The 25,457-nt window shown below is 31.9% G+C and overlaps 2 protein-coding genes and 1 long non-coding RNA gene across 6 annotated transcripts in view; 1 reads left to right on the plus strand and 2 right to left on the minus strand.

Annotated features, from left to right (window-relative positions):
* Positions 1 to 3,921: 3,921 nt before the first annotated feature.
* On the minus strand, positions 3,922 to 6,764 carry LOC140060498 (uncharacterized). Its single transcript, XR_011847335.1, has 3 exons — positions 6,434 to 6,764; positions 5,759 to 5,908; positions 3,922 to 4,621 (listed from the first exon to the last, which is right to left on the minus strand). It is a non-coding gene; the product is annotated as an uncharacterized lncRNA (long non-coding RNA).
* Positions 6,765 to 10,620: 3,856 nt separating this feature from the next.
* LOC140061018 (lysosomal cobalamin transporter ABCD4-like) lies at positions 10,621 to 22,754 on the plus strand. The gene is made up of 13 exons (XM_072107419.1): positions 10,621 to 10,692; positions 13,336 to 13,454; positions 13,760 to 13,887; positions 14,417 to 14,559; positions 14,978 to 15,094; positions 15,326 to 15,451; positions 16,142 to 16,287; positions 16,838 to 16,959; positions 17,782 to 17,873; positions 18,129 to 18,364; positions 19,509 to 19,711; positions 20,977 to 21,175; positions 21,374 to 22,754. Exons 1-13 carry the CDS (start codon positions 10,646 to 10,648, stop codon positions 21,571 to 21,573), a joined length of 1,878 nt encoding a protein of 625 aa, XP_071963520.1. The 5' UTR covers positions 10,621 to 10,645; the 3' UTR covers positions 21,574 to 22,754.
* The window catches only part of LOC140061017 (disheveled-associated activator of morphogenesis 1-like), a 44,669-nt gene continuing 41,846 nt past the window's right edge, over positions 22,635 to 25,457 (minus strand). For all 4 annotated transcript variants that reach the window (XM_072107415.1, XM_072107416.1, XM_072107417.1 and 1 more), the window contains one exon: positions 22,635 to 25,257. In XM_072107415.1, the coding sequence (XP_071963516.1) occupies positions 25,027 to 25,257 (231 nt within the window). In that variant the 3' untranslated portion in view covers positions 22,635 to 25,026. The remainder of the gene's footprint in view (positions 25,258 to 25,457) is intronic.

A 25,457-nucleotide genomic window follows, 5' to 3' on the forward strand; every position in this document is an offset into this window, starting at 1 on the left:
TCCCTGAGCTAGAGCATACATACACCAAAAGAACAAATATCCTTGTGGTCGGTTAAATACTTGAATGCAAGATGGTTCCCATCCTAGCCATCCACACGTACCTTCTTTCTTCTCATCCTCTCCATCAATAATTTGGGTGGTACCGTTTCTTGAATTTGATTTTTCTTCATCAGTCTTGTTGCTCAATTGTACACCGGAATCAGCTCTTGTGTCTGTGGCCATCTTTTAGTTTCTCCAAAATAATAACAATAACAATTTTATTACAATTCTTTTTCCCCTAACAATAAACTGTAAACTTCATCCAAACGTTACTTAAATGCTAATAGTTATTTCGTTTGGATGTTGGACTCACTATACACACATTTGTAGTGCAGAAATATCCGATTATAGTTAATGATTAATGAAAACCGGGCGTATCCAATGCACACTAATTTGTTTGGTTGCGTAGACTTAAGATAGGCCTAGCGTAATAAAAAAAAAGCCTGTCTAAAGTCACGTTTCCACAGTAAACAGTCTAACTTGATGTTGTGTTGTGGTTTGATTTGATATGTTGTTTTTGACAATATACAACCTAAACTGTTAAATGTTTAAATTTTGTAAACAAAAAGGTTCACATGTAAGCATAATGTCAGCAAATGAGCCGATATAATGTCATACCAACCGCACCGCCGGCATTTAGTTTGTCTATTTACGTTGTTACGTACGTCATCATTATTTGCGATAGGGAAGGGGATGCTGGAATTAATCAGTAGACAACAATATATTCGTGATGAACTCATTAATCATTTCTATTATTTATACATTCGTTTCCTTAGTTATAAAAAATTGTCATTGGCTAATTGATATTTTCATTGAAAAGCAAATACAATGACCTGGTGGTACTTATTAGCAAAGGCAATTTCTTCCATGAGCCTGTTATTACGAGGATGGCTTTCGACATTTGAAAAGATTTTCGGTAATTCTCGCTCCACACCCTTCCCCAACGATAATTTCAGCTCATTTTTAAGTCCAAATCGGCGGCGGTGACGACGTGGTGCAGTAAGCTGACTGTCTACCGACAATTCCTGGGCAATGTTGAATTTTTAAAAAAACGGTAACCTCAAGGTCATAAAAAGAACAAAATCAAAATGGTGGTGATGTTGAAGATGATTGAAAAAATGATAATATAATACCTTCTAATACAAATATCACTGGTTTGAACCTGGACATCATCGGCAATACAATCACAATGGTCAGCTGTGAACAAAAACGTTCGATGTTTAAAGTATAAAATAATGTCTATAGAATATAATTAATTTAAACATAAATTTAAAAAACATCTAAATAAAAGCAAATATTAATTAAACATATTACCTTCTTGGACCACCATTGTTTTCATTGTCCAAAGCAAAACTCTGCTTGAACTCCGACTGACCTTCTACGACATTGTCCACTACTTTGAGCTGATCTCTATTGAATTCAAATAAATATTAAGTTCAATTTTTATGGATGACGTTGCGATCTAAGACAGATACAAATACAACATATATGAATTATCAGTATATATAAGAAGAATACAAACAAGTTATTCTTAATATAAAATTGAAAAAGTGTAAAGTAATAGTTACAAAACATGCTGTTCTTCTAGATCCGCTAACTCTTCTGAGTTATGTGCCTTTCTAAAAAAAATAAAGAATAGCAAGTTAGAATTAAATGGTTTTGTTAATCATAAATACTAATTAGATAACTAGTCCAATGTTTACATCTAGGCTAGACAAAAACACCGCATAGACCATGGATTCTTTATTCCATGCATAGACATACCTTACATTGCTATTACCATTGACATCGTCTGTCGCGAGTTTAAGTACGCCTGTAGTAGGTAGTGGTTGTGCATCATCAGTAGGTTTATCGTTAACATTAAGGTTCCTTTTCGACTTAATTGATCGTCGAATTCTCGCAAACCTGGAAGTCTTCTTCTCTTTCTTGTCTTTACTATCCTCTTTGCTATGCGACAGTTTTTCTAAATCCATTGTTGCTGGTGGTGGTGGATCATCGACGGCTGAGTTCTTAGTTTCTGACTTTTCAGTTGCCACTGCCTGAGCATTTGGAAAATCAACATCAGTTCCTTGTTCATCCAAATTAAATTCCGTAACAGAGTCGCGGCGAAAATAGCATAAGCTGAAAGTATTTCCCATTATATGTTACTTAGTATACAATGTAAAGCACGAGCTAATCTCACAGTAAACTTGTTTTTTGCGTTTATGTTGTGATTCGTAGATAAGGCGATTGCATTTGCGTGTTCTGTATCATAGTAACTTCCACGCGCGCACGAGGCGTTGTTTAAGCCGATACAAAAAACGCCCAACAGCTTCGCGCGTGACTCGACCATAGTAAATATTGACCACACGGCGTGACGCCCGCATGGTCTCTCCTTGACGCTTTGTTCCCGTGTGCGGAAGATTGATGTAGAAGATGATTGAAAATGATGATATTGATAATGTAGATGATTGATAATGATGATGGTGATAGTTACTTTGAAAATGACAATATTAATTATTATATATGATGATGCAGTGATCGTAGGAACCTTAAATCACTCACACTACCTTTGATTATAATAATAGTATACAAATAATTAATGTCTATGAGTCGAGCTCAATGGATACATTGACTGCTCTATTTAACGAGACGAAGCCGAGCACAGCAAGTTGATTTCCGAACGCGATCAGTCTAGCCAACAACGATCGCGTGGCAAAAATTCTCCAAATAATAACACAAAGCTGAATGTGCATTAGAGACGTTCATTATAATCTCATATAAGATAGAGGTAATTCCAAATGACACGTGATGCGTAGGCCTAATTGACCAATCAAATTGAAAGAATACAACAGGTGTGTTATAATAATAATTTTTATGGAAAGGACGTTAACATCATAATCAATCAACCCAGTGGGCAAAAATTGGTTGAATTAACGTTAATTCAACGTTATCTGCAAACGTTGAAATAACGTTGAAAAAGTGGTTGAAAATGAAAGTTTGCCTCAACGTAAATGTCAACGTTGAATCAACATAGAAATTATCAACGTTGAAACAACGTTAAAATAGGTAACGTTGAAATAACGTTTAAAAAATGGTTGAAAATGAAAGTTTGCCTCAACGTAAATGTCAACGTTGAATCAACATAGAAATTATCAACGTTGAAACAACGTTAACCTAAGTAACGTTGAAATAACGTTGAAAAAATGGTTGAAAATGAAAGTTTGCCTCAACTTAAATGTCAACGTTGAATCAACATAGAAATTATCAACGTTGAAACAACGTTAAAATAGTTAACGTTGAAATAACGTTGAAAAAATGGTTGAAAATGAAAGTTTGCCTCAACGTAAATGTCAACGTTGAATCAACATAGAAATTATCAACGTTGAAACAACGTTAAAATAGGTAACGTTGAAATAACATTGAAAAAATGGTTGAAAATGAAAGTTTGCCTCAACGTAAATGTCAACGTTGAATCAACATAGAAATTATCAACGTTGAAACAACGTTAAAATAAGTAACGTTGAAATAACGTTGAAAAAATGGTTGAAATGAAAGTTTGCCTCAACCAAAATGTCAACGTTGATTCAACATAGATTATCAACGTTGAAACAACGTAAAAATGTCTACGTTGAAATTATCAATGTTGATTCAATGTTGAAATTATTAACGTTGAAACAACGTAATAATTAAGTTGAAATGAAAATTTGCATCAACGTAAATTTCAACATAGATTTAACGTTGAAATTATCAACGTTGATTCAATGTTGAAATATTAAAGTTAATTCAACATTATCCGCAAACGTTGAAATAACGCTGAAAATCTGTTGAATTAAAGTTTAAATTTTAAAAAATATTAACGTTGATCCATTGTAGAGTAATCAACCAAATTCAAGGTAGAAAAAATAACGTTTAATCAACGTATACAGATCAACGTTGATTCAGTGTAAACACATTTTTACCGTTGATTCAACATAGAAATTATCAACATTAATTTAACACAGCAATGGTTTAGTTATTAGAAGAACAGCTTATAGTAACACAACCAAAATAAATCAAGCTGAAATCTGGCATATTTGCAATGGTAATTGATTTGTTGAATTACTATATCTAATTTGAATCAACGGTTTTAAAGTAGTTGGTAGTAAAGTTACTGTTACGTCGCAGAATCCATCAATAGAGACATTTTATAAATACTGTATATCTTACTAATCTTTAATTTCTATAAAAACATAAAATAACATTTAATCAGGTGTTATCAAATCATCTGGCAAAATCCAAGCAACAATCAAATAATGTACATCCTCACTGACAGTTCTCAGGTACCAATGTTAAGTATAAAAAATATACTAATAACCAGTTTGTAATATGTTTGCCAACTAACATGATTGAATAACTATAAATATTGGCTGATTACAGTAAAACACAATAAATACAACACACGTCACAGGTGCCTTGTGCTAATGTTGCAGAAGTCCAAATGATGGCAATAACACAATACTGTAATTGCATTGTTCCGATTAGTCAATAAACAGTTGCCTCGATTCCTGTGTTGACATTGTCCTATGCTTTCCAAAAGTGTGGCAATATTATTTTTCCAAACCTGAAACAAATTCAATCAAGTTACTGTAGTTTTAAACAAAAATAATACAGTAAAAAATTTATTGAAAGATTTATTGTCCCAAAAAACAGGAACAATGAAGATTAATACAATCATACTTTGAATACCTTGCCATTTTGCAATTTTAACAATTTAGATATTCACTTGCCGTAGAAAATAAACAAAAACAAAAAAGATTTCACTTAACAAAAATACAAAATAAACAGTATATTTAACCAAAAACCAATTGTGTGTTTAAATTGTCCCCCTTTTCAGGTACAAATGCATTTTTTAAAATCTAATTTTTGGTCAAAGTGAACAACTCTATAGTGACGGCATACTCAACAAAACATAAAAAAAAAAATTGTTCCGTTCAATTATATCTTTAACACATTGTTCAAAAATCATACTGTACATAAACAAAAAATCAATTCAGAACATCATTTCACACTTACACGTAAAATATGCAATCAATTCAATTTATGTAAATAATATTGCAACACTGTATTAATATTTACTCCGTGGTTAGGATTCTGGCACCGGAACTCAACTGCCCAGCGTTAGGGAATCCGACACGCTATTGCGCATGCCCAGAGCAAGGTAATCGGCGACTCTATTTTTGTCTACAACAGACTAAAGCGTGGTTCCCACTAGCGACGCAAGACAAGGACGTAACGCAGCGCAAGTGAATTGACTAATCACAAGCGATGGCTTATTCGCTTGTGATTGCTAACTGTCTATAACTTTGCTTGTCATTGGTTAAAACGCTTGCGTTGCGTTTACGTCCTTGCGTTACGTTCTAGTGGGAACCAAGCTTTACAGCGATGGATCATTTTAATAGCTGCGCCACGGCGAACTAGCCGGCCTACCCCCGCGGACGACTAACTAGGCCACAGCAAAGATAGTGACACTATCTTTGGCTACACAGTACATCCCTAGTTAACACTCCAACTCTCGGGTAATGTGGTGCACGGTCTGTGGCACTAGTGCAACAAGCTATAATTACTTCGCTCTGGGCATGCGCAATAGCGTGTCGGATTCCCTAACGATGGGAAGTTGAGTTCCGGTGCCGGAATCCATCCTAACCACGGCGTAATATTTATTCAATATTAAAGTTAAGAACTATAAATACCAACCAACCTTTTGTATATAAAAATATTGATCATCCATTAGATTTTTCTCGTTTGATTCACATAGAAAAGATTATACATGTACTTCATTATTTTGTACTCTAGTCTAGCTAGGCCTAGGCATAGGCCTAAGGGCCTTACCTGTAGCTAGGCCTACAATCTGAAATAAAAGAAAGCGAGTGAGTTTAACAAATAGCCGTCCTAGGCTAGCATGTGTTTGTATACTATTAATACTAATAGCAGCTACTGTAGACAGCCTAGCAAAAAGCTAGCTAGGCCAACTAATTATATATTATAAATATAATGTTATATTTATGTAGGCCTAATATGTATACTTTTGCTTTGGATAAATAAAGAAAGAATTGAACTAAAGGCCTAATACATACCATTTTATAACCATAATAAGTACAGTACTGTAGTTATCCTTGGCAAGGCAAATGTTTGCCCTTGACAGGCATGATACTAAATGCTTCCACTAGGCCTAGTGAGTGAATTCAGTTCATCAGTTTGGCTGCCTGCCTAGCCTACTACTACCTAGGCCTATAGCGGCCCTAGCTATGGCTGCATGTGTGGCCAGGCTAGGCCTACTACTAGACTAGAGGCTAGCTATTGATAAAAGGGTAAAATAGTCAAGCTCTAAGCTTATAAATTAGTAGATCACAAATAAAAAAGATTGTTTTCCTACCTGAAAACATACTTATTTGACAATTTCAATGATGTCTACACACCACTACTACTACTGCTGTAGGCCTAGCTAGCCCAAGTCGAAGTAACTGAAATAACTGACACCGGTTTCAAAATTTTATCAAAACGAAACTAACCAATGACAAGCTCGTATCTTATGAAATTTGATCTTGCATGAAAGGATCATTCAATTTTCAACACAACTTCAGTGACATTTTTGTATTATACAGAGACAATAATATTTGCCAATCTAAAATTCCTAAATAACCAATAATCATTTGTTTTACAATAAAGGATGATAAAAAAAAACCGCCAACTGAAATGTAATGTTAATTTAACGTTGAAACATCAATGTCAACGCACTTAAACACATAGGCCTATTATTTAATATTAAACGTTAAAAACATGTCATTTTAACCAAAGTATTAAATAGAATTTATCTTTAATTTAACGTTTAATTAACATTGAAAACAAAAAGAATAATTGTTTGAAAAAACAACATAATTTCAAGAGTTTTTCAACGTTGAAAACATGTCATTTGAAAATGACAACTGGATTTCAACGTTAAAATAACGTTGGAATAACATTGAAAAACAAAAATAATAACTGTTTGAAAAAAGTTACTAGTTAGAAATACAATGTTATTTCAACGTTTGATCAACATTGATAAATTAACGTAAATTAATAGTTAGAAAGACAATGTTATTGCAACGTTGGATCAACATTGATAAATTAACGTAAATTACTAGTTAGAAATACAATGTTATTTCAACGTTGGATCAACATTGATAAATTAACGTAAATTTCTAGTTAAAAATACAATGTTATTTCAACGTTGGACCAACATTGATAAATTAACGTAATTTTCTTGTTAAAAATACAATGTTATTTCAACGTTGGATCAACATTGATAAATTAACGTAAATTTCTAAATATAAGACAATGTTATTTCAACGTTGGATCAACATTGAAAAATTAACGTAAATTTCTTGTTAAAAATACAATGTGATTTTAACATTGGATCAACATTGATAAATTAACGTAAATTTCTAGTTAAAAATACAATGTTATTTCAACGTTGGATCAACATTGATAAATTAACGTAAATTTCTTGTTAAAAATACAATGTGATTTTAACGTTGGATCAACATTGATAAATTAACGTAAATTTCTAGTTAAAAATACAATGTTATTTCAACGTTGGATCAACATTGAAAAATTAACGTAAATTTCTTGTTAAAAATACAATGTGATTTTAACGTTGGATCAACATTGATAAATTAACGTAAATTACTAGTTAAAAATACAATGTTATTTCAACGTTGGATCAACATTGATAAATTAACGTAAATTGTAACTAGTTAAAAATACAATGTTATTTCAACGTTGGATCAACATTGATAAATTAACGTAAATTACTAGTTAAAAATACAATGTTATTTCAACGTTGGATCAACATTGGAAAATTAACGTAAATTTCTTGTTAAAAATACAATGTGATTTTAACGTTGGATCAACATTGATAAATTAACGTAAATTACTAGTTAAAAATACAATGTTATTTCAACGTTGGATCAACATTGATAAATTAACGTAAATTACTAGTTAAAAATACAATGTTATTTCAACGTTGGATCAACATTGATAAATTAACGTAAATTACTAGTTAAAAATACAATGTTATTTCAACGTTGGATCAACATTGATAAATTAACGTAAATTTCTAGTTAAAAATACAATGTGATTTTAACGTTGGATCAACATTGATAAATTAACGTAAATTACTAGTTAAAAATACAATGTTATTTCAACGTTGGATCAACATTGATAAATTAACGTAAATTTCTAGTTAAAAATACAATGTGATTTTAACGTTGGATCAACATTGATAAATTAACGTAAATTACTAGTTAGAAAGACAATGTTATTTCAACGTTGGATCAACATTAATAAATTAACGTAAATTTCTAGTTAAAAATACAATGTTATTTCAACGTTGGATCAACATTGATAAATTAACGTAAATTACTAGTTAAAAATGCAATGTTATTTCAACGTTGGATCAACATTAATAAATTAACGTAAATTTATAGTTAAAAATACAATGTGATTTTAACGTTGGATCAACATTGATAAATTAACGTAAATTACTAGTTAGAAAGACAATGTTATTTCAACGTTGGATCAACATTGATAAATTAACTTAAATTACTAGTTAGAAAGACAATGTTATTTCAACGTTGGATCAACATTGATAATAAAATGAAAATTTCTAGTTAGAAATACAATGTTATTTCAACGTTGGATCAACATTGATAAATTAACGTAAATTTCTAGTTAAAAATACAATGTTATTTCAACGTTGGACCAACATTGATAAATTAACGTAATTTTCTTGTTAAAAATACAATGTTATTTCAACGTTGGATCAACATTGATAAATTAACGTAAATTTCTAAATATAAGACAATGTTATTTTAACGTTGGATCAACATTGAAAAATTAACGTAAATTTCTTGTTAAAAATACAATGTGATTTTAACATTGGATCAACATTGATAAATTAACGTAAATTTCTAGTTAAAAATACAAGGTTATTTCAACGTTGGATCAACATTGATAAATTAACGTAAATTTCTAGTTAAAAATACAATGTTATTTCAACGTTGGATCAACATTGATAAATTAACGTAAATTTATAGTTAGAAAGACAATGTTATTTCAACGTTAAATCAACATTGATAAATTAACGTAAATTACTAGTTAGAAGGACAATGTTATTTTAACGTTGGATCAACATTGATAAATTAACGTAAATTTCTAGTTAAAAATACAATGTTATTTCAACGTTGAATCAACATTGATAAATTAACGTAAAACATTTGTTAGAAATACGATGTTGTTTCAACGTTAAATCAACATTTATAAATTAACGTAAATTACTAGTTAAAAAGACAATGTTATTTCAACGTTTGATTAACATTGATAAATGAACATAAAAATTCTATTGAAAAGAAAATGTTATTTCAACGTTGATTCAATGTTTATTAATAAACGTAAAAAAAATAGTTAGGGAAAAAATGTTATTTCAACGTTGATTCAACGTTTGAAATACGCTGACAACATGATTTCAACAAATCAACTATATTTCAACGTTGATTCAACGTTGAAATTATGTTCTGTGCCCACTGGGAAGTGATGATCAAGTTTCATGTAAATTGCGGTTTTTATGTAATCACTCTCAGGTCGCCATTATAAGGGAACTTTAGAGGGTCTATAGATAATACACGAGATCTCACGGCTAAAGAAACTGCTGCCATATCAGCCCCTCTCTCTCTCTCACCAAAGAATATATATATCACAAGAATGAGTATTCCGCGATTTTTGCATGAGAAATTTGTAACAGAGAGCTCCAGTGAGGATGTATACATACTAAATAAGACTTGATTTTTTAATAGATATTATACATGTCACATTAAATAGAATTATGAAGATAGTTTTTGCAATTGTAAACTATTTTATAATACATATTTATTAACAACCTAGTGTTTATTCACTTTACAGACAATTATTTACTAACATGCTAAGTTAGTTCACAAAAAAGGCCTAACACAGCAACACCAAAAATCAACGAATATTACTCAGCACGGCCTATTCTTTACCATTGTCGTGTACTACTGTACGCCCGGTAAATTAAGTATTGTTTTTATGATATAAATTAGTATAAAACACATGTTATTAATAGGAGAAAATGTTACATGTCATTAACATTTATTTGTTTTACCAGAAACAAGTTAAATATAGGAATATTATTAAACTATCCTTCGTGAAAACGCGTAAACAGCAACACGCCCGGTCACGCTATCGTAGCGCCCGGTTGATAAAGCAAACTGTTTATACGGCAGTTTTTACTAAATAAATTGCATAAAACGAACAATTAAATATCCAAATAGTATTTAACATGATGTTGGCATGTAGTTGATAACATTTTTTATCATGAAAATACTACCGGTGGTCCAGCCTTTGATTAGTGAAACCGTCACAAAAAGTTGTATACATCCCAGATACATCCACACTTATGGCGGCGCCCTACCACATGGACAATATTACTGTTACAGTGAAAATCGCGGATTACTCATTCTTGTGATATATATTCTTTGCTCTCACTAATGAAAGCGATTTCGGCGCTTCATACACAAATGTAAAAAAAAACATGGTTGAAACCAGTGTTTGTCACGAGAGTGGAAAACCTCAGCAAAAGTATCAACTGTTCTTTTCTATTTACAAAACAAGATAAAGCGGCGATATTTAAATTAGGATTATGATGAATAGGCTACTCGAGTTAGAAATTAAACGAGTTGACAGTAGCTAGGCTAGGCTAGTACTACTCTCTAGCTAGGGGGCGGGCCTAAGGCTACTAGCTAGGCTAGACTACTAGCTAGCTAGGCGAATACCCAGCTGCGCTATGTATGGGTGCTGGTCAACCCGTACCCAAACCAACTCGTACCGAACTTTGCTAACTGGTACCCAACCAAGAGCAGGAGCAGCAGGGAAGGGGGAGGGGTGGATGTAACCTAGGCTAGAGGTCTATAAGTAATAATCTATATTATAAGTGAGAGAGTTTGTCTGTTTGTTTGTTTGTTTGTCTGTTTGTTCGTTATACAAATTTTTGTTACTGCACGTAATCTTACATATGGGGTATCAAAATGACCGCAATTGTACCGGGAATGTTCTAAGCTATATTTCAACATCATCCGCCACCTACGATCCATGTTAGGGACCAAAATGTGGTCAAAACCCCCACTTTCGATGTTTGTTCGTTACACAAATTTCCGTTTCTGCACGTAACCATACGTATGGGGTATCAAAAAGATGGCAATTGTACCCGGAAGGTTTTAAACTACATTTAAAAAATTCCCCCGACTCCTGGGGTTTTTGTGGGAGGGGTGGGGGCGGGGGGTGGTGTGGTTGTTTGTGATGTCATTTTTTGCTAGGGCTCGGGGTTGTAGGCTATCGAATTGTAAAATTATACTACAAAAGTTTGACAGTATTTTAATTATCCTCAGCAAGGCGTATATAGATTTACATATTTTATTCATTAACCAATATGACACCTATTCAATTACACATTTAGCAAAGTACTTTAACCATATCCAGCTATGTATCGGTCTCTTGGATTTTCTCATTACAGATATCCATTCCTGTGTGAACATACACACGTTGTTTACCGTTACTGTGTTCAACTACATCACGATGCCTCCAAGGAAAAAAAGTATTTAATTATTCCTGGGAAGCGGCTGGGAGTTTGGGGTGGGCCTATCACCATGACCGAAACTGTATTTGGTTTGTTTTAAACTACATTTGAAAACTGCCACTGAGGGATTATGGGTTGGGAGTGATAATAACATAACTTCAACAAATCACCCAGTGTATCTGGGGTGTGTTTGTAGGGGGAGGTGGAAGAGCGAAAATATTGTCGTAATGAAGTAGCCTATATGCTTGGAATTGTACTAGGAAAAGTTACTATATTTGAACTGTCATGGGGAGGAGTTAAGGTTTGTTGATTGTGGCTGGGGTGGTGAGAGGAGAAAGAAGGCTGGGGGCCCGCAGTATCTAAATTAGATATTTTAATTATCAGCCAATATGACACCTATTCATTTACACAATTTACAACGTACTTCAACCATTATTAGACCCATCATAGCTATGTATACTCCTCTCAATTTGAAGCTTACGTTGAATTGAATTTGTCCATCACTGGGAAGAATTGGTTTTTAAAAAAGAGTATGGGGTGTTATTGAAGAAGGGTGGAGATTGGTGAGTATAGACAGATACTGGCGTCGGGTGTTGAGAAGGCTTTAAACTAATTTTGAAACCCGCCCTGGGGCGGGTATAATTGCTAGTAATACTATAATATAGATAGGATGGGTCTACCTCTAACCTGGTTAAAAATAAAAAGGCCTTTCACACCTGTTGCGACACGTTTCCGGTACTACAGCGAATCGAACGTCAATGTTTCGTTTTCACATTGCTCCATGTGGCTATGAGACGAAACATTGACATTCAAATAGATTTGCCGGAACCGTGGCGGAACAGGTGTGAAAGCCCCTTTAGAGTAGGCCTCTACACTACCATTTTTTTTAATGATTTTGGCAATTTAGAATTGGGTCAGTTAACTATTTATTTGCTCAAGTGCAGTTTAAAATTGCGCAAGCAAGAATTTCTAATCCCAGACCAGACAGTAACGTGGGATTGAAAAATGTTTCCAGAGATTTTTTTAATAGAGATTGTTTGAACATTCAGAAGGCTCCTGTAGAAAACGTCAGATTTTCTTGCGTAATTACAATTACGCAAAAGGAGCGTAGTAGGCATAATGCACTTGTCAATTGTATGACCCACTATACAACCCCCGGGAGAGGTGCATCATGGGTGCGTCATTTACAAATAACTACTGACGCAGGTGTGCGTCAAAAAACCTAGAAGGTACGTCACTTTACCACTTAAAACATAAACAGGTTTTATACAAATGTGTGCGTAATGGTCACCTAAAGAGTAAAGCTAAGTCACCTGGGGGTCGTATAGTGGGTCATACAATTGACAAGTGCATAAATGGGGAAATCCCAGTTGTAATTTGCTCCTCTCTGCACTCCGGCCGATCGCACTACGTCCTTGGCCAACTTAACTCATAACCCATCCATCCGTGAGGATCAAAGCTGTTCTCTTCGTTCAACAATCGTGCAACATATAATAGCAATGTGTAATCAGATAGTTAATCTACTTATGAAAAAAATATGTGAAACGAATATATACCCGTAGTTTATTAGTCTACAAGGCCTATGCCCAATTTATAATTCAATTTAACACAGGCTGAAGTTTCCTAAAAAAACCATTTTCTTTTTAAAGGTATACATTTGACCTGTTAAGTTGGAGAAGATTTTGTGCCATACTAAGGATTCTGTTCCCATCATTATTGTCATCAATATCTGCTTTATTTTTACTTTTACTTGTCAGCGCAGTAGGTGGTAAGTTAATTAGTTTATAGACTAAAAATACGACCATGATGCATCAAAGACATGCAATTGGCGCAGTGTGTTGGACGTTGAACTTCTGATTTCATGATCTGGAGATTCGTCGCATTGCTTTGTCCTAGGCCTTAGGAAAAGATGGTTTACTTAACATTTTCCTCTGCAAATAGGATCCTTGCAACATTATTACTTTTTGGACCCATTTCTGGTTGCAAAAAATGATGTGCTTTAAATATTCAAACTTTTATGATCACTTATTTTGTACATTGATAATTTTATCTTAACAATATATCTTTTTTTAGAACAAATTTTTATCTACTTTGTTGGACTGATTCCAAGTAAGTTTTATTATGTTTTGGGCTATCAAGATTTGGCTGGTTTCCTTCAAGAGACGTGGAAAGCATTGCTTCTTATTATTTGCATTGCATTGGTACGTACATTAGTATGCGTTATATACTGTACATGCCAAAAAATGTAATCAAATTGATTTTTTAAGGGGAGGCAGTTTTTAATGAAATGTTTATTAGAAAAGAAGTGTTTTTTAAATAAAAAATTGCTTCAATAAGTTTAATAGTCAATTCTCTCAATACCAGACTTTTTTTTATGTCCGAAAAGTCTTAAATTCTTTTTCACTATTAAAACACATTTGGAAAAGCAGACATGCTAGGGCAGCCCAAGAGTGTCCAGTATTGAAAAAGTTGACTGTAGTTTATTACTAGAGTTTTTCATTTCTAGAGACATTTGCATTTGTACATATAGTAGGAATATTGATTGGTACAGACTAAGGCCCTGAATAAGCCATTATATACTCTTTTATTATTTTATAGTTTTTTTTTATTATTATATTCCCTTTCAACTGCACCCTTATTTTACCTACATGACCTTAAAATTGATGTGATTTCATAAACCATCAATTTATTTATACAGATTTTGTATTTTTGTTTTTTTTTTATTTGTAGGCAAAAAGCTCTAAGCAGTACATAAGTTCCTTGCTGGCCGTGCAATGGCGAGACCTCCTCACCAGCTATCTTCAACATTTTTATTTAAAAGATATTAATTATTACAAGATCAATGTTTTACAAGTTGGACAGATTGATAATCCGTAAGTAAATAAAGCTATCAACACAAATGATTATATTGTGTGTAGTTGTTTAGTGTTTTATTTTCTAGTCAATAAGCACAATTATGTTGCTTCAAGTTGCACTGGTTGCTTATCTAAACTTGTCTGTCGTGTTTTTTAAATATTGATTGAACGTAAATAGAAATAAGTTTTCATACAATGTTGCACTGATGAGGGCTAGTGTTGCCCGAAAGCTCTGCTAACTTTTCTGGCTGTTTTACTTATCGTTTTGATTTAGCTTTTCGCTTTTTTTTTGTATCTCCATTGAGATCCAGCCACTGATACCCACAGCATTGTCATTTTTTCAGTAATTTGCCTTTGGATTTATAAATATGTTTTAATAAATATGTTTTAATAAATATAAATATGTTTTATGAAGTTGTTAATATGAACATTTAAGGGACCAACGGATTGCTGATGACGTAAACCAACTGTGCACAAAATTTAGCTCAATGGTAGCATTGCTAGTTATATCTCCATTTACCATCATTTACTACACAGTGAAAGTAATTGAGGTGTAAGTATAGTATAGTATACTTTGTATATTTTATATCACTTTCTGAAAGTCTATAAAGTGCTACCTGAATATTCTAAAGTAACACAGCAACCGATAATTTTCAACCGGTGTGCTGATCTCAAGTTTTAACCAGACCTAACGTTGCTTAACTTCAATGGTCTGAGAACCATTGGTTTACTACTGTAATAATAATAATAATATATTTCAATAATAATATAATAAATATTTCAGAACTGGTTATGTTGGACCATTGTGTATATACAGCTTCTTCATTCTTACAAACTTCATCAACAAGTTTATTATGTCTCCAGTTGTCAACCTCAAAGTGAAGTTAGATCGACAAGAAGGCGAATTCAGGTATGCATTTTGTCATTGAAATGAGCAACAAGTAAGGTATCCAAAAACACATTGAGACAAATTTATGTGAGGTGTTCACATAACTACAAAATTAATAACATAATAGATACAAATGAAAAATATTGCTGAAATGTCATCAAATGCTTTACAATAATCGAGTGTTGTATTGTGAAATTTGGTGGTTTGACCCTGGATCCTGGGTTCAAATCATGTCGATGTCAGAATTTGTTGACAATTCCACCTTTCAAAGACTTTGTATAGAGAATCTGTCACTCTTGGAAATCCTTGGTTGTGTGCCTAAAAATTTTTTAAAAATTCACATTCACTACAACTTGTCCTAAGTTCGTCTATTTTTTTATTTTTTGTATTTAATGTATGCTTACCTGTAATAATAAAGCTATCATGCTTATTTTGTATCCTATTCCATTTTCCATTTTGTTACGTATTATTTTATGTTCGATTTTGGAATAAAAATGTCAGTGAATGGATATAGTATTATTGAATCTTGACATATACCAACCATTAAACCTGGCTATTCACATGATTAATTAACCCAGTGCTGTATAACACATCTTTTGTTGTAGAAACAAAAATTAAAAGCTGTCTGTTTGTTAAAAATTGTATAAAACTATAAACTAATATCATTGATAGATTTAGATTTATCAGTAATTCGTCTTTCTTTATCAACAGGTTTAAGCATATGCAAATAAGATCACATTCCGAAACCATTGCATTCTACCAAGCTGCAAGTGTTGAACATAGTAGCACTGATCATAAACTAAGCACACTCCTGAATACATTGAGAAATTATGTCAATCGTGAATTCTGGTTGCAAGGTAAACTTTATCAATATGTGTAAATAAATAACTGTTGTGATGAATATATCAATCATATAATGAAAACAAAAGCCTTAGTAGTGATGGTAAGGGTATGTCAAGAAGAAGACTCAAGTTTGTTAAACAATACATTTTTTATTTGCACTGTGATTAATATACTGAGTCAGTGATACTGGGAAAATGCAATGCATACAGCTGCAGCACAAGAAAGTCTTGTTCAATTAAACTTGCCCCTAATAGCCAGCCAGTCTTTCCAAGATTAAATGTGCCCAAGAAGACTGACCCAGTGAGATTATTCATCCTGGAAAGGCTAGTGCAAATAAAAAGAGTTGGGTTAATTACATCAATCGTCACTTGTTTATGGCTTGGTTATTTTTTTTTTTTTGGTGAAACTGATCAATTCCAAATGTAAACGTCGGTAAGGTGTAACTGTTGGAATGTTTTTCATGATCTTGGTTTTACTTGTACACTACTTTGACTCTGGCAATTAATCAAGTTGTTAATGCATTGATATTAATGATTATTAAAAATGTTTTATGTTTTGCTATAGTTTCAATGAACGTGTGTGATTATATTGGTAGTATTGTGAGCTACATCATCATAGCCATACCAGTGTTTAAAGGTGAATACAGTCATCTTAGTCCTCAAGACATCAGCAGTCTTGTTAGTGCTGTAAGTGCAATGCTAATTTTTAAACTTTTACATTTAAGTTTTCATCCATCCAATTTACTATCAAATTACATACAATTTTCTTGCCAATATTTTAAATTATTTGCTAAATCTCCTAGTATTTACGTAATCTTAACGCTATTTAATAGGCAGTGTGTTCATTCATGTATGGCCTCAATATGTCCTACTGAGGAGCTTGTCGCTACTCCCTATTGTTAACTTACTCTATTTGCACTTGTTGGTATAGCGCCCTCATTTGTCTGTAACTATAGGCTGGTTTGATTGTTTGAAATTCTTTACTAATAAAGTCTCAGTTAAGACCGCTATATTGCAATCGACTTTGGTGAGAGGCTTAACTAAGACTTTCTCGATGGGCTTAGGGCTTAGATCTATAAGCCTAAGACAAAGTCTTTATATTGCAATCCGTCCCAGTAATACTCACTATATACTCTTAATACTAAAACAGACCTCTAATAATCATTGGAACTTCCCTATGTTTTAAGCGATCTCCCACCTCCTGCTAAAGGCATCATTTCTCCACATCGTTTTTGATGTACAAAAAACACCCTGATATTTCATAAACATGACATGACATGGGTTAGAGACCGACTTCCTAGTTCTCATCTCACCTTTCGAGGGGGTTACCCCGGTGAACTGGTTCACAAAATAGCCCCTGTATCAGGGGGAATTACCATACCATCTGACAGGACAGTGATTAATTTACTATTGGTAATCCTTGACCACTTGTTCCTAATATAAAGACAAAATAGAAAACAAATAGAAAAATGTATAGTACGTGTTTCATGATGTCATTTTTTATTTCAGAATTCTTTTGTTTGTATGTATTTGATATATTCATTTACTCAACTCATTGATCTTTCAAATCAAGTATCTGATATTGCAGGTCTTTCTCATAGGTAAATATTATGTATGTCATTTCCAGTTTACATTGGCTGCAGAGACCTGAAATGAGTGGGGAGGGGATATTTCATGAATAAAAGAAATGGGTGACATCAAGTTGCATTAAAAGAAAAAAAAACAATTTTAATGTGTTGTTAAGTAGGAACACATAATTGCATTCAGTTTACCAGCAATTAAAGGTGCACAGACTGGCTAGACCGGATACACACTTGCAGGAGTTTTCAGTTATGTTAGCAAATACTATTTTTTAGGATTGGTGAATTGATGGAGGTTTTGCAGGAACTTGATAAAGATGAAGTTAAACCACAAAAGGAATCAACACCAAAATCTCCCTTACCTATTTTCAAACACCAAAAGTTAATTAATGAATACAGTGATGAGGATGACAGTAAGCTGCCAAAGAATGAGAGAATGAGACAGAATACAGTAATAGAGCTAATGAATGTATCTGTCTTCCCACCAGATGGAAAAGAAGCCTTAATTAAAGGTATGTTTACACTGTAGGCAGTTTTCAGCCAAGCATGTAAACCTTGGCATTAACAGGTGATGTCCACATTAAATTGATTTGCATATGACAGTGTAGTTTAGCGAACAGTTGTTCTTTATTTTGATTTAGGACAGAAGCATTGACCTTTTAAACTTGAATAAAAAACAAAAATAAATTTAACATTTTCTTAATTAACAATTTTATAAATTAATCAACAACAATAATGGGAGAATTATAAAAATGATAATTTCATCATCATTCAATACCCTTACTGCAGGCAAGCCTTTCATAAAGCCTAGCTATAGGTTTAGGTTACTACTGTAAGTATTTGCCTGTGGGTATGCTGCATCTTTTGTAGTAGTCCACCCCTGAAAACAAAAAGTCCTAGGCATACAGTATTGCTTGACACCACAGGGGTCATTTAACATTTAAGTTTTTGTAGAAAAAGTTTTCTAATTTCACAATGTGTTACCAGTGGTTATACAACTTTCAGTAAGGCGTATGTACAGTATAACTCAAAATTGAACTCATAGTCATAAACTGCCTATGGAACTATTACATTAAGCTTGTTCCCACTTGGATGTAAGCACACTACAAGTACATTTGACCAAATATGGCATGATAAATTAATTGAACTGTTGTGATTTGTCAACTCACTAAACTCAAGCTTGAATCTACCATCAAAAAATGCTTTCAGATTTTGTTGTTATTAATAAAATTGGAATGTTATAAGATGTATTGTCCCCCAAAAATATGAAAAATGAAGATCAGACTTTGAATACCATAGGTTATTTTGCAGTTTAATTAAAGTTATAGAAAAAAACAATAAGGTTTTCACTTAATAACATAAAAATGTGGTTAAATTCAACCAAAAATCCATTGGCTGGCAGCCAATTTGACTATTTTTTGTTAAGATCCAATTTTTGGTCACTATTATGTGACATTAAAATGGCATATTCAACAAAAAAATTTAAAAATTTTTGTTCATGGGGACAATACATCTTTAAACATTGGATACTGTTTGCCTTGTACATGCAGCACCATACAAAGCATCCCACAATGCAACATACAATTAGCTTCTGGGCAGCTGCAAGACATGAAATGTGAAAAATGAATTGTTGTTTTATTGTCATTATTGTTGCAGACCTTTCTCTTGTCATCAGCTTTGGAAGGAATATCTTGATAACTGGCGACACAGGCAGTGGGAAGACATCATTGTTGCGATTGCTCTTTGGTCTGTGGCCTCATGTGCAAGGCACAATTCACAAATCAAATTTATTCAATACAAAGAATATGTTTACTTTACCACAAAAGCCATACCTTATAAATGGATCATTGGAAGATCAGGTAAGATCTTGTAATTTGATCAGAACTCATCTTGGTAATATTAATGCAAGGAACAATTCACAAATCAAATGTATACAATGATAAAGAACATGTTTGCTTTTACCCCAAAAGCCATATCTTATATTGGATCACTGAAACGTTAGGTAAGGTCTAGTAATTGGTAATGAAAGCTTATTTTATTATAAACTCTATTTTTTTATATATACATTTTATTGTTGTTTAGCTTTTGATGCTTGTATTTGTATTATCAGAATTCGACATGTAATAATGCCAGGCAGTCGTAAATGTACTTATAATTAGATAGTTGCTCCCAGTCAAGTTCAGTTCTTCTTTAACAATGGTAAACAATTTATGGTAAATAAAGACAATAAAGATATATTAAATTGTCCCCCTGAACAATTTGGTGATTAACCTACATTAAAAATACAAGAAGACAATGATACAATAAATTGCATAAATCTTCATTTTTCATGTTTTTTTTGTGGGGTAAATACATCTTTAATAAGTTTGATTTCAGAAAACACCATATATACACAACTTACATAATTCTATACAAATTCAATTCTGCTGCCTGTTGTCCAATTGTGATTCAGTAAAATTCACTATTCAAAAACACTCATTGTTTTTGTAACTTGCCATTTCAGTTCTTCAATTTAATATGTTTGATAAAAACGGTATTTTCAGAACATAAAGGTTCAGAAAAAACATTTATATTTTTTATTTGCACGCCTGCTAAAATTTTAGCTAAAGTGTAGTTAAATTGTAATCTTAATCTGTTGATCATTAAATAGTTAAATAAGCCTAAACATCAATTTCCATTTTACATTTTTTTTTTTTTCCCATTAGTGCTACTTAATGCTGTATCAGTAATGTGCAAATTGTTTTTGTGCAAAACACTTACGGTAATAGTAAACTATTACATAAATGATTTTCCTATTGTATTGTACACAATTGTTTGCATTTAACTACGCTAGTACCAGATGATTCCTGACCAATCGTGAGCAATTACATGCTCTCTGGTTGACCAGGTTGTAAGCAAGATTCTGTGAAAACATTCTTGAAATTATGTTGATGCGACAAAAAATCAGTATACCTCGTTGTTAGCCTGGCTTTAAAACACGAGAATGATGAAATCGGGCAAACATCTTGGACTAGCTTGTCACTTGTAATACAGATACCTGATAACGTATGATACTTTTAACTATAACACTATATTTTAGTTCTTGGCTACTTTTTTTATGACTTAAATTTTTTTAAATACATAGATAATTTATCCAGATAAAAAGAAAAAGAGGAATGAAAATCTACTGGATGTAATCAAGTTAGTTGGACTTAATAAGTTATTATCTCGTGTACAAGACATAAAAGATCCAGTGCCGTGGAGCTGGAATAATGTACTTACACCAGGGGAAATGCAAAGAATCTCATTTGCAAGACTATTTTATCATAGGCCTAAACTTGCCTGTAAGTATTGATAAAACATGTTAATGTTTATCTACAGTATCCATTTTATTTTCTTCCATTACTTACAAGCGGCAAATATCAAAAATTATAATATACTAATATTTCATTTAGGAAACCCAGATACTTTAAGCCATCTTAAGAATATCTTCTATTGAGAGTGTTGACTGCATCATTGCATAAAATATTTTTAAATTTCAGTTTTAGATGAATCCACAAGTGCGCTGTCTGTGACTACAGAAGCTAGTCTTTATGAACAGTGTTTAGCCTATGACATCACCCTAGTTAGCGTTGGCCATCGCGACTCCCTGCGTCAATATCACTGTGCTGAACTTAAACTATATGGAAATGGTTCCTGGAGATTGGAAAATATCTCAGCTAATATACTTACAGTATTGTAGGTGCAGCCTTAACAATTGTTAAAATTGTTTAATATAATGACATGAAATTAATAATACAATTTTTTAGGGTGATCAGTGACCCAAAATTGACAGTAATTTGTTAATATAATAATATAAGATTTATAAAGCGCACATATCCACAAAGTGCTCAAGGCGCTTTATATTAATAAATTATACCACAAATAGAGCTCTATTTTATATCCGTTGCTTTTAAATTGTGATTTTCTGTCCATTTTTTAATATTTTTTTTATTGTTAATGATTTCAGTAATTTTCTGTATTTATGTAGGTTAGAGAGATTTTCTCAACAAATAAAGATTTTAATTTTATACATAAATTTACATAGATTTAGAAATCTCTAAATAAACATAGCTAGACAAAGCTATATTTTTAGAAGTCTTTTAAATAGTTTTTTTATCAAGACAAATTTTATACTGTATTATCAAGCAAATTTGTATAATCTATGTAACTATATTATATGTCTGAAGCAATAATTTGCTAGTTGAGGTACATTTTGACTAGGATAAAACGTTTTAAGTCTTCCATTCATACTGTACTTATAAATCATGTATGATAAAATAGTATTATTGATAAAAGTATTAAAATATATATAATATTGATCAGATATCTGAGTTTTTGTTCTTTTATTCTTAAGTCCAAGGGAGCTTCACAAAGTAAAAATGTTTTATTGGTGCAATATTTTTTGTATTTTGATGTTTTTTAGGGGCAACTGACTCTTTGAGTTATAGTAAATGTTTGCTTTAGTTGCCCCTGACCATTGTGCCTTGTTTCTGTTCTGTATTATTTTAATGTTTATTGGTCGAATAAATAAATGAAATGAACCAATGTTTAGAGCTGATTTGACCATTTTATAGTATGGCTTTTTTAAACATTAGAATCGTCCATATCTTTTGGTCATAGTACTAGTATGTGTGCATGTAGTTATACCTGTATGCTAAGAATATAAAAATAGAAAGGTTTCAACTTTGATTGTAGCTGTCAACAAGGGAAAGATTACTGTAAATCTATTTTAGGATAAAAAAAATGACACAAATACAGAAATGCTTCACCTTACATAAGATTTAATAGTTTGAAAAAATGAAGAAAAGGAAATTCAAGGCGACAATGTAAACATTTACAGCCCACGTTGATTGTTAAATGTCAGTCTGTACACATCACAGTTTCTTAAACTAGAGACCAGTATCATAAATGATGATAAATAGAGTAGCCTAGATGATGACGATTTTTTCATGAAAAAAAACAACCCACATGTAAAAACTTCAATTCTGTTTCAAAGTGCATGAAGATATCCTCTGCACACACACAGCGTAATCTAACTATCAATCCTTAATGATTAAGATATTTAAGAAGTGTACAACAACTGGAGCTGTTTTTTTTTATTATCAAACAAGTTTTGATCTAATGTTACTGATAGAATAAAAGAAATGGACAGAAAATGAAGAATAAAACGGCACCAAAAGGTCATAAATAATTAGAAATGTTACATTGATTTTATAGACTAATGTAAAAAATAATGATTAAGTGAATTCCTTTTTATGTTCTTTATATTAAAAAGTGCTAACAACAGACTTGCTTATTATATACTGCATATAAATGTGTATATTTACAAATATAATAATAACATAAAATATTTACATCTCAAAAATATCAACACAATGGTTTTCAAAATGAAATTCATTGATTGTTTTTTCTTTTTTTGCTTTGCACTTGAAAGCACCCATACAAACCATTTGAAAATACAATAGTAGCATGGCATCTCGTTTTAATAAGTTATTTGACAAATAATTCTTGTTAATTTTCATAATACAAAATAGTTTCCTATAGATTTGAAAATGTATAACATTATTACACATTATGTAATATTATATAAATATGTGTATTGAAATTAATATGTTATATCATATGAAAATTCACCATAGTTTGTCTAGCCTTTATAATTACCATATTGTGAATGGGCACTCTGTTTGGTTTGAATACGTGTGCACTCCTTAATAGGAACAATTGCCAATCTCCACTTTAAAATATACATCCAGATATAGAGGATGCTTTTATTCTTGTCTACAAAATATCTTATTTGCACAGAACTGATAAACATTATTGACTAAAATTCACTGTACTGTAGAATGTCTCATAAAGTAATATAATAATAGTCTTTATGATAATAATAGTCATAATATAATGTCCCTCAAGCCTAGTTTACACCAGCAAACTTTAGTTTGCAAACAAAGAAATCTCAATTTGATCAAGTTTCCTACTAAAATCCTAGGTTTAAGCGCTCTGTTCAAATAAGCCAACCCATTTTTCTCATCACAATGATATAAATCATATTATAACTACAACTATATTATAAATGAATGCATATTAAATTATGATGTATTTATTCAATAATTTAATACAAATATTATTGTTATATAATAAGGGAATACAGTATACAAAACATTATGATGTATTAATTAAATAACTTATTAATATTTATTATTACAAGGTTTTTACTATGTGAACATAATACTTATACTTGTACATGTTTGTGAAAAATAACTTACTGGTCATGAGTGAATGTTTTACATCAGAACCTCTGTTCAGGGTAACCTCTATTCGAGGGACACCCTATTCAGGGACAGCTCAAATAAGGGGACACCCTATTCAGGGATTCCTCTATTTAAAGGATACCCCTACTGCATCATTCATGATGTAATCATTGAGGGCGGTAGAGATATTTACATATATAACACTTACGGTGTATATTTCTTCACAAAAGACTTTACAAAATGCCTGAAATACACTACATTACATTTAGAAAACAAACGTAAACAAAAGATTTCTATCATTGATACATTTTTCATATTTCTAAACCTAAACACAACATCAAGAAAGCGTTGAAAATACATTGCACATTTTACAATTTCTAGCACCTGAAACATTTTACAGGTGACGGTCATTGATTGAATTAAGAAAACATGAAAGCATGAAAGATTGTACATTTTTTTTAAATAGTAAATTTATAGGCAAATATTCCTGATGTTGTTTTCTTTAGTATGAATTTCTAAAAAAGCATTATGAATAAAATCAAAGAATTTATCTTGTACACTACAATCTTGAGACCAAGAATACATATTGGAGCAATAAATAAATTAGTAAATGAAAATGAAAATGTCACAACATTATGCTGTTTGAAACAAACATACCATTTATAAGATATAATTAAAAAAATGATAATAGTAATTTAATATTAAACTAGTATTTCAATTGTATATTATATGAAAATTATATATGATATATAATGTAAATAAGACCTGATAATTATATTAAGTAGATGAAATCATATATAGCATTTTTAGCAGTAATAATATATGGGCATAAATAATGAAAGCCGTGTACACTTTGACCTCTAACCCCACACATAAATGAAACCATTAACTATTTGAAAGACAATTTAATAAGCTGTTATATTTTTCTTCCCTGTTCGTTCTCTGCTGTTACCATTTTCTGCATCTTTAACGTTTCGTCGTTTATTGCGTTTGATCTTGGCCATATCCTCTCCAAAAACGTCTCCTGTTCGTAGTGCCGATATGAGATCATCAAACTCACCGACACCATTCTTGCCTTTTCCTTTGTTTTCTTGCTGCCCCTTTTTGTTCTTTTTCTTTCTTTCCTTTTCCATTTTCTGTCAAATTTAAATTAAAATCAGTAATTAACCAAGAGAAAATTTTAAGCAATAAAACAATAAATTTACCTCTTAAGTCCACACAGGAAAACTGTGTACATTGGATCTAGGTTTATAATCTGAGAACTAGATATCCACCCCAAGAACTAGGAGCTAGTCGGCCTCGAAACCCCATGCCAATAATGTTGGATTGTTAGGTA

This window comes from Antedon mediterranea, chromosome 10 (genome assembly GCF_964355755.1).
Source record: "Antedon mediterranea chromosome 10, ecAntMedi1.1, whole genome shotgun sequence".
Classification (NCBI taxonomy): domain Eukaryota; kingdom Metazoa; phylum Echinodermata; class Crinoidea; order Comatulida; family Antedonidae; genus Antedon; species Antedon mediterranea.

Excerpts from the sequence above, each read along its gene's own strand:
- LOC140061018 (XM_072107419.1), top strand. The coding sequence starts at position 10,646 with ATGGTTGAAACCAGTGTTTGTCACGAGAGTGGAAAACCTCAGCAAAA. Across the intron at positions 16,960-17,781 it reads TCAGCAGTCTTGTTAGTGCT|AATTCTTTTGTTTGTATGTA; the intron begins GTAAGTGCAATG and ends TTTTTATTTCAG. Across the intron at positions 19,712-20,976 it reads ATGGATCATTGGAAGATCAG|ATAATTTATCCAGATAAAAA; the intron begins GTAAGATCTTGT and ends TTAAATACATAG.